General features: G+C 36.2%; 1 protein-coding gene across 1 annotated transcript; it reads right to left on the bottom strand.

Annotated features, from left to right (window-relative positions):
• Window positions 1-8,357: 8,357 nt before the first annotated feature.
• Window positions 8,358-14,796, bottom strand: LOC141367335 (uncharacterized). The gene is made up of 2 exons (XM_073872686.1): window positions 14,647-14,796; window positions 8,358-9,962 (listed from the first exon to the last, which is right to left on the bottom strand). Exons 1-2 carry the CDS (start codon window positions 14,720-14,722, stop codon window positions 8,491-8,493), a joined length of 1,548 nt encoding a protein of 515 aa, XP_073728787.1. The 5' UTR covers window positions 14,723-14,796; the 3' UTR covers window positions 8,358-8,490.
• Between the last annotated feature and the right edge of the window lie 236 nt (window positions 14,797-15,032).

Raw genomic sequence — 15,032 nt, 5'->3', positions numbered from 1 at the left:
GTACTCAAAAAGTTAATGTCAAGCCCTGCTTCTTTTGTAACAATGTACAGGTTATTTCTGATTTTACATTCTAATTGTCCCTACTGAAAAATCCAGCTAAAACCAGCATAAGCTGGTGAGCTGGTTTTAGTTGGTCTCCCAGCTTGGTTTTAGCATGTAATGATGGTGTAGCAAGCTGGTCTAGCTGTGTTTTGGTCACTTTTTAAGTTGGTCTAGCTGGACTTAGCTGGTCAGGCTGAAAGACCAGCTGACACACATTAGCTTTGACAGGCTGGGAGGACCAGCTTAGACCAGCTACTGTCACCTTAAACCAGCTAAAACCAGCTACCAGCTTATGCTGGTCTTGCTGGATTTTTCAGTAGGGGTATGAGAAGATCCACTGTAGTCAGTAAAAACACAAGACAGCAGGTTGTTATAACAAAGCCTTTGAACTTGTACTGTAGCTGTGTTTCCATCCAAACGTGAAGCAAATCTTTAAAAAAAAAAAAAAGAAAAACAAACAAATATGAATTAGGTGCGTTTCCATCAAGTTGTTTGAGCGAATGACATTGGTATTAGCCTAGTAACCAACAGTAAATAAAATAAGGCATAGGTAGTAAATGGAGACAAGACTGCATTTAGTTACGATAAGGCAAGTTATAAATTTACTAGCAGTGCAGCTTGTAATTGCCAAACTGAATGCTGTGCACAAAAGAAAAAATACAGAGTTTTTGATGCAGGCACTAGCAGCAAGAGCATTAAGATGACATCGACCCCCATATACGGGAAACATCAGCTGATACAGCTAGACAAGGAGTCACATAGATTTAATGTTCGCTATGTCAGAATTTATTCAGTAAATGTGTTTCCATCCCCCATTATCAGCATAAGTCAAAAACCACCTCAAGAGAGCATAAGAAATGTGGCGTTTCCATCACTCATTTCTTATGCGATACTTCAAAATGTGTGTAAAATTTGTGTGGTGGAAACATGTGAAAGAAAGTCCATTTGGCAATTTATTTACTTGAATGGAGAAAGACCAACTATCTAGCTAATCCAGCGTGGCATATATGATGTCATATGATATAGTAGTGGTGTCACATTTCTTAATATTTTTAACCCTTTGCCTTTTCACTCTGTTTCAAGGGTAAGGGCTGAGGGGTATAAAATAGATTTGGAATTGGGCCAAAGTAACATTAAAAGTATTTAGTAACATCAAAATACTAAATGTGTTTGAATATTTACATAAACTAAAGAACATTATGTAAAAATATAACCTTGATATCTTTAATATTGACTGTGTAAGATCATGTCAAAGATTGAAATCATTGTGAAGGGAATGAGTGAAATCAAACTTTGATGTATTTAGATTATGAGACTTTAGTCTGGACTTCACAGATAGGGCGTAGTTTAGAGCAGTGTTTCCCAACCTTTTTTCTGCCACGGCACAGTTTTGATAAGTAAAACATTCATGCAGCACACCATTACAATAAGCATTAACAGATCTGCACAAACCTGTTTTGCAATGCTTAAAGACTTGTTAAACTGGAATATTATACTGTATTAAATGTAGTATTTAATATGAAACTTGATCTTGTTTTGATAAACCCAAATGATATCCTGGCTGGAATTGATGACAGTAGCTAGCTTCGAGCGCTTTTTCAAACACTGTGACAGTGTTATTTTTCCACGGCACAGTGGCACACCAAGCAAGTGGTCAAGGCACACTAGTGTGCCGCCGCAGCACAATGGTTGGCAAACACTGGTTTAGAGTTTTAGAATTTATTTTAGGGTAATAGTAAAAATAGCAGATGGGGTTGGGTTATGGTTTAGAATGGGGTAGGGTTGTACTTATTGGGGCAGTTTCCCAGACAGGTATTAGACTAGTCCTAGACTAAAATAAATGTAAGAGCTGTCCAAACTGAAAACAACTTGCACTGACATATCTTAAAATACATGTGTGCCCTTTGTTTTGCCTAAAAATGCACACAAGTAATGTTTTTAGTTAAAACTAGTTATATTTCCTAATTAAACTAAGCCCTAGTCCTGGCTGAACCCTTGTGCGTTGTTCCAATTTACTACCCTTTCATGTTGTTAGTGGGCAAAAAAGGCTGCTGTAAAAATGTATCAGATTAATATTTCTTTCAAATAGTGTGGGGTTAGGGTTAGTATTGAGGAGAGAGCACCTCCCTCGTGCACCAGTTAGTGCTGCACTGGTAAGAGAGATTCACACAACATGTATGAAGCCCGTCGTGTGTGGTTCCTTTTTTCAAAATGTGTGCTGCGCATCGAGAGATCGTGTGTGCATCACGTGACTTGTCAAAATAATTGCCTGGTAAAGGGTCTAAAGGGCTTATGATAAAAGAGACGCTCACGTTTGCCAGATACTCGCATAATCTCATGTGTAATCAAAGATTACTGTTAAGGGAGTGTCTTGCGTGTATTTTGTAAACGTGAGCGTCTCTTTTATCATAAATGGTTTTGACGCATGTGCAGCAGGCACTTATTTTGACAAAACACGTGATGCACATGGTTTACATGACGCATTAAACACATAATTTGAAAACGCAAGCAACACACGTGACACTCTGAACACTTATTTTGAATTAGCACCCCTGGGATGAGCAGTCACGAGCCGCCACTGTCCATATAACTCAATGTACAAGCCAGAAATTAAGCTCTGTTTTTTGCACAGGCCTACTAAAGGGTTAATGGTGCCACATGTTGATCAACAGTAAAAATGACAAATTTTACCTCTTTGCAAAAGGTACAATCACAAAGAATCAAGAATCCATGATAATAAGATGTCATGGCTCTGCAAACAAAACATTTTGTTATAATGGAACCCAATGAGGGAAACAGCCACTAACAATTAATGAGGGAGAATAAAAATTAATCTGATCCTGCATAAAAACTAAAAATGCTTCAAAGACAATGTTTTTACTAATCTTTCACATGCCCAAGATGCTGAAAAAAGGTGAAAATCCAGTCCACAATCACTTTTTTTATTGAAAATCAGTCATTTTGTGGGTTTTTTCCAAAAACCAGGGCGGCAGTGGCTCAGTGGTTCATGTAGGTTGTTTGCAAATCAGAAGGTTGGTGGTTTAACCCCCGGCTCCACCTGACCAAGTGTTGAGGTGTCCTTGAGCAAGACACCTAACCCCAGCTGCTCCTGATGAGCTGGATGGTGCCTTGCATGGCTGCCGTCAGTGTGTGAAAGGGTGAACATGAGGCAACTATAAAGCTCTTTGGATGGCTATAGGTCTGTTAAAAGTGCTATATAAATGAAGTCTGTTTACCAAATCAGTGACACCACTTATGAACTTTGCAATTAAAGAATTAAAATTATGGAATTTTTGTAAAGATTTGGTAGTTTTGATCAGTACTGGGGTTGATTAACAGATTTATGCAAAAAAAAAGAGAAATCTGAAACATTTTTACAACAGTTTAATTAAGTGGCCTTTTTTGGCCACCAACACCACGAAAGGGTAGTAAATTTGCCCACGGTATATTGTTGAGTTTTTGAAAAATTTCAAAGCATTTTCTTAAAATATGTGTAAATATAAGATTTGTCACCAAAAATCATTCCAATTGCTGAAACACAGAGAGTGGCCAAATTAAGACAAAAAAAAAATGGCCCCAACAACACATAAGGGTTAAGCTAATCCCTGTCCGGGAAACCACCCTTTAAAAGACCTTTCTAACTGTACATTTACACCAGACGCTGTAAAGGCAGCAAGCGCGAGTGATTTACATGATAAGTCAATGCAAAGACGCGAATAGGCTTCAGAAGGCGCAGTGCAGATGACGCGTTTCGTGCGAATTAAGCAGGTAAGAAGCGAGAAAACTTAAATGTTCAAGCGTCCAACTACGTGCGAAAAGCGCATTTTTGCCACCTCTACCTGGTGTGAATGTACAGCAAGAGTTTTCCTGATTTGGCCAGCCGTGTATACCTATAGAACAGTAACTAGCCAATCAGAAGTGAGGAAAAATTTGAGTGTGTGGCTGCATGAACCCAGTTAAGGTAAAAATGAAGATGTTCGACAAACAAAACCATAAACAAAGACTTTCTGCAATTGACCACAGTTACGCAGCTCTGCTGTGAGCAAAGCACCCAAAAATACAACAAACTCACAATGGTCCTCCTCAGGAAATTTAAATAAATGTGTGTGTTAACATAAATGTAAACATAAACCGGATTTGCTAATCTTATAGGTTAATATTATTAGTTGATATAGCCACTGTGTTAATCTGGGAACAAATTTATACAAATCTAAAATATAGAAAAGGGGACTGACCAACAAGTGATCTACCTTGATACTGAGTTGTCAAGATGCAGTATGATGTGGTTTTCAGGACAGGGTTTAGATTAAGCCAGGATTAGGCCTTAGTTATATTAGGATGTTTATGTCGTTTTTACAAGCATATCTTACAAAAATATTACAGGTGTGCATCTTGAGACAATACAATGTGACTGATGTATTTTAAGATATGTTAGTGCAAGCTACTTTTAGTTCAAACAGGCATTTTAGTCTTGAACTAGACTTAAGCCCTGTCTGGGAAACAGCCCCTATGTCTATACTGTAGGTCAGGGGTCTCCAACCTTATTATAAGCAAGGGCTACCACAATGGATAAAACAATCTGGAGGGCTACTTTTTGATATAGTTTAATCAAAACTTTTTTCTTTTACTTGTTGTTTTATTTTATTTTACTTGTTGATACGTTTTAGTATTGTTTAAAATGTTACGTAAACCAAGCCACGCTTATATTAAAAATATGTAATAAACTATTAATGGAATGTGTTTTGGCAGGCACCACATTGAACCCTCAAAAACTTACTAGGAATACACAATCTATACTACCATACCACAGACAAATACACAGGTGGCTTACACTTTTTAAAAGGAGGGAGTTCAAATGTTGAAATATTAATATTACTATACTTTACCTTATATTATTAGATTTAAAAAAAAGTGATTTTACTCCAAATATAAGGTGAAATGACCATAAAAAGCTCAATTTGCACTTTTGATCCAGTTTTTCCACAAAAACCAAGTTTTATAAAAGGATAAACTTCACAATCACCCGGTGTTTCCCTGCATGAAATTATCTGATGCGTCCAGAACAACAACTGTACATAAAGCAATGTGCCAGCACCTGACTTTAAAACATGTAACGTTAATCAGCAATATATAGATATGTGCTTTTACTGGTAACTTGACTGACCTGCTCCCTTCTTGGCGAATATTTTTTGTTAGTTTTGCTATACTTAGTTTTGCTAAACCATTCTCTGCAAGAATGTAAAATAATAGGCAATTGAAATTTGGCCCCTTGTGATGTCAGAAGGGGATAATTCTGCCCCTTAATCTGCACTAGCCAACCATGGCACTGCCATTCAGTGCAGAGATCAGCTCATTTGTATTTTAAAGGACACAAACAAAACGGCACATGTTTGCTCACTGTGGCAATGCTGTAATAAATTATCTAGATGGTATTTTGAGCTAGAACCTCACATACGTACTCTGGGGACGACAAAGGTTTATTTGACATCTTAAAAAAGTCTTGTGAAATGTCCCCTGTAAGCTCAGATTGTGTCAAAAAAAATTGCTCTACTGCACATGTGCAAAGGTTGACAAGCGCACCTCCTCCAAAGACTTCACAAATGTCTGTGGGTTCTTTTTGCTGTGAGGTGAGATTTCCTTTAAAAGACCGCCATAGTGAGTGTTGTGCTTCCCTATTTATAGTAAGAGCTGTCTATAGTGTTCATATGGGGGTGTCTTTATTTGTCATGTTGTATATGATATTCTTTCACTATAAAGAGTTTAATTTACAAACTGGAACAGCAGAAAAAAAATCCAGGAAGGCATAAAACATATTTTATTTCAAATTATAGTTCAGTGTGAGTGTTTACAGTTTATTTAAGGGAGTTTATGTTCTAGACATTCACAAGGCCAAAAGTGCTCATAGTTAATCCTGGGCTGTGGTATATTAGGCCATATACAGTTTGGGCATCAGTAAGGGTTCTCTGCATTTACATGGCAATATACAAACACTCATGTATGCATGATGGAGCTTTATTTTACGTACTGTTTACAAATCATAAAAAATACAACAAGACAAGAGAAGAAGCGTACACACTACATTCACACAATCAAGCATTGTTGCTATGTGAACAGTGATGCTGTTGTATGATGATTCTGAGCATGCTCAGACGATCACTGCCAGCTCCCCCGCTGGTCAGTCTCCGCTCGACTCACACGTACACATGCGCTAAGGGGAGGGGGGCATTTGGGAGAAAATGAGAACTGGAGGAATATGGCATGAATGGAGACAGACGCATTGAATGAGTATTTATTAGTCTTAATTAATAAATATTTAACCAAGTGGCACATCTGTATGTGTTTTTACGCTGATACTGTATATCAGAAATTCACTATTCATTGTGTCCTGAACTGACTGAGAAAGATGAATTTCTAATATAAAAGAAATATAGATGATTATTCATTCATAATTGATCCCAGGGAGCAGAGAAGAACCTTGTCAAAAAATAAATAAATAAGACAGCTAAATTAATAAAGTCCATCATTTAATATCCTTAAGGGTCATTCAGTTCTGCTCCTGAAGGGTCAACGTCCTGTAAAAGAGTTCCCAAAAAGCTAATCGTGGTCATCATGAATACATGATAATAATGAGCAGGTGTGTGCATGCAGGGTTGGGCATGGCTCTTCAGGAACAGAATTGTTTTAATATAGATTGATAAGACATATACAATTCTTTACAAAGTTATGCTTTTCACATCAATATCTGTGTAAATTCATCTGGAAAAATGAATTCACTGTGATCCATAAAATGAAGCCAGGTAATATTAGTTTAATAAAAATATATAACTATAGGTGGCATAAAATATTATGTAGTCTTATGGAAATGTAATACTTGACTATTGCTTATATGTTAACCCTAATTTAATCAGAAAAAATAACCTTAAACAGGTAAATCAATTATTATTTTCTAATTTAAGTTAAGACTAGATGGTTTATTTATAAAATTGACTTATAACTTGCACCAAAATACTAATGAATTAACCTGAAGAGCAGTCAAAAAGATATAATCAGTTAGTTAGTATGGTGTATACTGCCATCTAGTGGTCACTTTGTGATTTTTATGATATGTGATTGGGGAGGAGATTAATCTTTTTCCTTGTTTCTTTATACTGTCTATAATGTCAAGTTAACCATTGCACAGTATATAACATAGCAGATGCTTTGATTAATATGGTGTATCTTCTAGCTATTAAAATGTCTAGACTGTGTTTGAGCATCCAGATCATTGAGTTCTGTAAAACCTGAAGTCATCCTTTAACATTACCAAACTAAGCCGATTTATACTCCTGGAAAACATTCAGTTTACAAGATTACATGGAAAATATAATTCGCATTTCACCATAAATAATGATAATATTTAGACCGAGCTAAAAGTGGAAAGTAACAAGCTAACACTGGCTCATCTGGAAACTAGATGAGCATGTTTAAATTTAATAAGTTTATCTCTAACCATTCAATCCTACACCTACATTTTATCCCAGAAAAGGTGTTGCTGCAATTTACCATGGTACACTCTGTATTCCTCTATTAGGCCTTTAGGGCACAGATTTTGCTCATTTGAACTTCTTGTACCGAGAATGAAATTTACAGAAATCATAAAACAAGTTAGATCTTGGAGGACTTTTTCCATAATTGGTCCATGGCAAGGACTGGTGGACTCTGTTGAACTTTAATACAATGCCATCTTCACAGAATGATGTTTTAAGAGGAACCTGGAGGATTTGAACAATAAAATTATTACATTTCTGTACGTATATTAAAGTGTTTTTTTATTAATCATACAATTTTGTACAATTTACTTTGTACTTGTTCATACAAATTAGCCACTTCTTGAAATATAAAGATTCCTGTGAGATCAGGTTGTTTACTTCTTAGCACCAAGGCCAAAGCAACATTGGAGTGGCTCAAGAACAAAATGGTAAAAGTCCCACAATCTGACGAATCTCTGAATCTGGGGCAGTATTTAAAAATCGCCGTCCTCAAGCAACCTGAAGAAGAGTAAATCTGCCAAAAACAATGGACTAAAACCACTTCGATACTGTATGCAAAGCTGGTACTTATGTGCTTCAAATAACTTGGTGGCTTTATACTGTATATATAAGGTACATTATTGCCAAGAATTCGTTTTAGCACAGAGAAAATGACCGACATTTTCACTCCGAGAATCTTACTCTTGGTCTTTGGAGATAAAAATATACAATAATATAATAATAACAATAGTTTTTGTATAATATGATAATAGTGTAATAATAATATAAATGTAATAAAAAATATTAAATTTTTCGAATTAATTTTTGCTCGTTAAATATTATGCACTGCACATCATGATTGAAATGACATAAGTCCACTGCTATAAGGTAATGTCCAGAAAAGTCACTTAGGCTACACCACTGGTTAAATCAATGCATTTCAATAAAAATCTGTCATGGCAAAAATATATGCCACAGATATGTGAAGTCCAATGTTCACAAAGTCCCATGTTCCAGTGGTCAGTAATCCTAAAATCATCCCAGCTATAGTGACCAATGTTCCTCCCCATGAGGATGATTTTCCTGCTACAACCGAAGCGGCCCCAATAGACACACCTGCTGCTGCAACCACCCCCAACAACGCCCCAGCTGTACCACCAGCTCCCAGCATCAGCGACGATGCTTCGACTATCGACAGAATAACCACCGCTGTTACGGACGCCCCCACAATTGCTATTCTCTCTTTCCCTCGGGCCAATTTGCCACCCACTGTGGCCCCTAAACCAACCTGACACACTTTCGTCACAAAGAACCCAGCAAAAATGGCCTCAACGGAGGACGTGTGGGTCATACGGATATTGATGTTTTCCTTGCTAATCGTTTGTCCTGCCCTGCGCATTTTTATGGACATGTCTGCCACCTCCTGCCTGGCGTGAACGGTCAAGATGGCGATGGCAAACGTGGCAAACATTGCCATGCAGCCTGTAAACATCCAAAAGTTTAAATGCCGTGACCTCATTAGACCAAAGGACATAACTAACACCAAGACTAACAGGATAACAAAAACAAATGTGTACTCTCCAAACCCACAAAAGCCAAAGCCAGCTGTCACAGAGGCGGTCACGGTCATCGGAATACCAGACAACGCCAAAAACTCCATGTATTTGGCTATGACTTTACGAAGGTTTTGTCGAGAACTCCTCTGTTTCGTTTCCACCTCAACAATCTTCCTTTGTTGTTCCTCTGTTTCTTCTCGTTCTCTTTGTTGGACCTCCCAGTCGGCTCTGTCCTCTTGACTTTCCCCTTGACTTTTATTCATCTCAAGGATGATAATCCTCTGTTCAATCGCCATTGCGAATCGCTGTCTTTGCTTGATGTTCAAAGGATCCGGTCTCACCTGTTCTGTCTCACAAGCATCATTATTTGTATCCAAAATTCTGCAGCAATCCCATTCCCTGCATGTAAACTGCACGACAGCATACATGGATAGTTTAAACACGGTAAAAATCCCCAGTGCCCAGAGCAGGTTGATTAATCCATAGCTCACAAGTTGTTCAATGACAGCCCCCATTGCCGCACCGCATAATGTTGTAACCAGGGCGGCGACCAGCCCAGCTACTGCCCATCCTTCACTCTTCATTACTCTTAACAGCAACAATCCCACTGAAGCAGCTGCGATGACCCCCATTACGACCGATGTCATTGATGTGGTGAGTGCAGTGGCTCCCAGAAGAGTTCCCAGTCCAAGAGTCCCGACAGTCTTAACACCATCTGTGATGGGTTTCATTAGGGCTCCTGAAATGATTTCAGTCATGACTTGATTCAATGGTACTTCTGTGGCTCCCAGCGTACCTCCAGCCACCGCTCCAAGCACAAAGCAAACAGCAGACTCCATCACTGGGCTCTTGGTCTCTGGTTAAAGGAAAGAACCATTTATCAAAGGGTGTCTGAACAGACAACAGTAAAATCAATATTAAATTCAATAAGAAATGGTCATGCTGGAAAGCACAGGTTATTGTTCAATTAATCAAAATCCCCTCAAAATGATTTGCTCTCATGTTGTTTTTAACCTGCGCCACTTTAACCTCATTCACACAGCACTTTGGTCACCGAAAATTTCTGTAAAATCAGCAGAGAGGCTTCTGTGTGAACACAGACACGCCCCGTAAATGTTCTGGAATTGCTTCCATAAAGAAGAGCTAGTAACTCTGCCGTAACATTCACGGAAAGCATTCTGTGTGAACAAGACAAAATGAAAACAATGAAACAATGCCGCAAGGGGCATGCCGTACACTGAAAAAACGAACTTTTTGGTGTAGTAATATTTATTAGATTAACTCTCATAATTTCTACATTATAATATTAACATTTATTGAGAACTAGATTTTCCTAAGTAAAATGATGATAAATATACAATTAATTCATGTAAAAAATGAACTGTGCGGGAATAGTAAGTCTTATTAGATATTTTCTTGTATTATTTAAGTAAAATTTACTTACATTTATTTGCACATGTTGTAAGGAATACCCACAATTCTTTGCGCCTGAATATTTTTATTTTTTAAGCTTTATCACATAATAAGAACTGATAAGAACTTTAACTACTTAAATATTTGTTAGCAAAATGTCATAAAGGTTTAAGCTCTTATATTATTGATGTTGTTTTGTTGTAAATAATAATTTTGTGAAGTCACCGTTCAGGTGATCAGTGTTTCTTTACATGAACCCTGTTCAGAACAGTGTATTGTATTTCTCTTCACAGTGCTGATAAAGCATGTCAGAAACACAGTTTGTGTGCGTTTCTGTTCCGAATCAAGTTTATTCAATGACTGACTTGTTGTCAGTCATGAATTGTGTGTTATAATGCTATTTATAACACTTAAAAGAACTATGTCCATATTAATATGTTAAAGAAAATAACAAACAGAAAATACGATTTATTTAATATTATTAGGACAGCAATGCTTCAATTGAAAAAAAAAAAACCTAATAGACTTTACCTAAACGATTAAAATAAATCTAACTTCTAAATAAAATAATTAAGTAACATTTCATTAATTATTTAACATATGTTTTATCATGCAATTTTAAGTAAATTTTATTTGATTTTAGTAGGTAAGTTTTACTTATAAAAAAGCAGTAAATTTTACTTAAAAAAGTTCGTGCAAATTGTTACGAGGATTTTTTTAAGTAAATTTTACTAGTTGTTTTTTTCAGTGTAGTGAGGACGCCTGTGTCATCGCAACAAGAAGTTATGGCTCATCTCTTTGATCTTATTATAAACAAAGATGCACGCATGTGGTTTCGCACGAGAGAAATCACGGATTATAAGCAAACCACCGACCCTGCGGTAAAAATCTACCAAGTGCAGGACTAAATACATCACATGTCTTTACAGGATCTTTACGGTATCTGTGTGAAAATATGACGCATTTTCATGTTTTTTTCATAATCTCTGTGTGAAGGACTTCTTCTTGGATTGCAAAATAAGATTGTTTAAAATGATTGATTAAGGTCTTAGGGAAATGTAGCATTATCAGTTTTGAGAACTGCGGCCTCATTCATAAAATGCTGTGTAGAAACCGTTAAAAATTTGATCTTACAATCATTTATCAAAAGCGTGTATGTATGTATAATTGAACAAACATAAACACAGAAAATGCGTATGCCTCACTTTCAGATGGGAAATTTATAAATCGCAAATGATCTTGAAACTGTGTGCAGCCATTCTCACCAAGATGCGTACAAATGACACGCAGTGTGATTATCAATGCAATAGATACGCCAAATTCCGCTTTTGCATGCATAAGATACGCCAGTCCTTCCTATTTACTTATATGGCGAATCGTTTCATGTCGTTTTATTTATTGGTTTCTCATTTGTTTTTTAAACCATCTTCGCTTGGGTTTAGGGTTAAATTTAGGTTTTGCTTTAGGATGTAATTTAATATATAGGTTTCACCATGTTTTGTCTATTTTAAATCATTGATCGCTTGGAGTTGGGGTTAGAATCGGGGTTTGGATGTCATTTTATGTTACAAAAAGTTGCTCTAACCCAAAACCCAAGCGACAATGGTAAAAAAACAGAAAACAAATGAAAAACCAATAAATAAAACAACATGAAACAATTCGCCATATAAGTGAATGGGAAGGACTGGCGTATCATATGCACGCAAAAGGGGAATTTGGCGTATCTATTGCACGATAATCACACTGCGTCATTTGTACACTTTTTAGTGAGAATGGGTAGGCTGAACAGTGATAAATATCCCCCTTTAAACAATGACAGATTTATGTCATTAACATAATGACATAAGTATGGCACTTAGCACTTTTCCATACCAAAGACAATACAAAGGGGACATATCATGAAAATCTGACTTTTCAAGTGCTATAATTGGGTCCTCCGTGCTTCTATCAACTTATTAAAAATGTAAAAAAAAAAAACTAGTAACTTAGTTTTGGTAAAAAAATCTCTGCAAGCATGTGAAAAGATAGGTCATTGAAATTTGGTTCCCCTTGTGATGTTAGAAGGGGATCTTATTATAATAATAGTGCCCCTTAATCTACACTTTCCAACCACGGCAGTGACATTTAGTGCAGGGAGACAAAGAGACAGCACAATTGAGTTTCAATTTCAACAAACCACCATTATAGCAATCAGTGTTTGCATTTCATCAGCTCATTTGCATTTTAAGGACACACCCAAAACGGCACCTTTTTGATCACACCTACAAAGTGGCAATCTTAACCCCTTAACTGGAACAATCCCTTTTGAGTGGGGGTTGAAACTGTGATGTACACCTTCAAATTAATACAACTCTGGCATTTTTTTTGTCTAGAAACTTAATCTTGGTCTTGTTTTTAAAGCAGACAAGGAGGTGAAAATATTACATATTTTTATAGCAGTTTAAATTTATTTTAAGAAATAAAAATAATTCAATAACATATTAATTTATCAATAAAATTACAAAAATTAAAATATTTTACAAAAGTAATAATGCAAACATGAAGCCATAAGTCTCAAGTAGTTCAAATTTCAAGGTAAAAATCACAAATTTTTTTGTTTGTTTCACACTTGTAGTGGTTTTACCAACAATGGCCACTAGGTGTCAACAGTTTGCAGCATAATCTTGTCACAAATTAATAAATGACTGCCACTGCATTATTATTAATGCTAAAAGGTTTTTAAAAACTACATTCTTAGAGCTTTCCAATAATACATAGTTTGTCAACATGTTTAAAGACTTATAATAGGATATAGTGTTATGAATAAATAATAATTAATATGCATTCCTTTGGAGGGGTTATGTAACAAAAAACTGTCACTACGTAATTTCTATCATCAGATGATGACCTTGAAATAAAAAACTACCTTCTGAGATCTTTCTGGTTTTTTTTAGGTTTAGAGTAGGCCTTTTATAAACTGACTCTCACTATGTCACAATTGTCCTCAAATGGTGATGAAATATTGAAACTACACTCTTTGAGCTTTTCAAGGATATATAGTTTGTTCAAGATTAATGTTACAAATTATAATAACAAAGTGGGCCCACCTGTTGACCTGTGACATTTTAGAAAATGGCTCTCACTGGGTCATTCCTTTACCAAATTGGTCATGATAAATAAAAACTACACTCTTGAAGCTTTCAAACAATATATAGTTTGTCATGATTGTTTTAAGAATTTAAATGCAAAACACTGAAGTTACATAAGCGCCCCGCTGGCAGGACAGTGACATTTGGCACTATATAAATGTTTTGTTTTTCATAAATGAATCAATTACTCTCCCTACATAATTTATCTTATAAAACACTATTAGACCTTTCCAATGATACATAGTTTGTCATGATAGATAAAAAATTACATGCAAAATATTGAAGTAAAGTCAGGTGTCTCGCTTACGATACGGTGCCAGTTAATAACATGCCATAATAAATTATCTACATGTTATTTTGAGCTAAAATTTCACTCTGTTTGTACTCTGGGGACACCAAAGATTTATTTTACATTTTAAAAATTCTTGTAAGTGTGCCCTTTAAATATGAACATTGCTGCTTTATAAATTTGTCCCCAGGGCTGTAGGTTCTGATCCTTCAAGGAAAAGATAGCCATTGTACTGTCACCCATGTGATCGTAGTCAGTGGGACTGTTCTTGCAATAGATATACTGCATTAGCCTACTAGGGAACAAATAAGTAGTGAAATATAATTCTGTTTTATATTTCCCAGATGGCTGTGAATGGTTTGAAAACATGTCTAGCCAGTCTATCCAGATGCTATGCGGCATGGTGGTGTGCATAATGTGTACACATGCAGGCAGTAGTAAAATGAGGAATATGACATACGTTTTCATTTCCTTCAGGTTGATTTCTTTTTATTTTAAGTATTATATGGTCTTTCATAAACACGGAAGCATCAACAAGACTATCCAAGTGCATCCTAAGTTGTTCTGAATAAAAAAAACTGGTTTCCTGTATTTTTTAACATGGTAAACAAACAGTGCTACACATACTATAACACATAAAGTACATGTACTGTTATTAATCTCTGTTTTAGTTTAATGAAATTGTTTAATGAATAAACAGGTTGTCTTACTCTGCTGTGATGACACCATGGTGACCTCGACAAACACAGGTAACGTTGTTCCTCTTGAACGTGAAGAAGAGCTCATCAGGTGTTATCTTTCCTTCAATGCACCTGCAGGGCTGAGACAGCACCTCTCTTGCCATGTGTGCACCTGCAACAATCTCTCTTATTTCTCCACCCCTCCCATCGAGCCCATCTTTATCATACAAATCTAACGAAAACAAGACACATAGTCTTTTAAAAGTAGTACAAGTTTATTAGCTTAGTGAGATAATATGCTGTAGGCTACTTCACCAAGACCAACAGTTTTTTTTTGTCAGCGTGTCATTCGGTAGCCTACTGAACAAACAATAAAGAAAGTCGTAGGCTACACAATCCTTTTTTAATGGATATAA

This window comes from Misgurnus anguillicaudatus, chromosome 10 (genome assembly GCF_027580225.2).
Source record: "Misgurnus anguillicaudatus chromosome 10, ASM2758022v2, whole genome shotgun sequence".
NCBI lineage: Eukaryota > Metazoa > Chordata > Actinopteri > Cypriniformes > Cobitidae > Misgurnus > Misgurnus anguillicaudatus.
This window is presented reverse-complemented; position numbering and strand designations above follow the sequence as displayed.

Excerpts from the sequence above, each read along its gene's own strand:
- LOC141367335 (XM_073872686.1), bottom strand. The coding sequence starts at position 14,722 with ATGAGCTCTTCTTCACGTTCAAGAGGAACAACGTTACCTGTGTTTGTC. Across the intron at positions 9,963-14,646 it reads CATGGTGTCATCACAGCAGA|AGACCAAGAGCCCAGTGATG; the intron begins GTAAGACAACCT and ends TCCTTTAACCAG.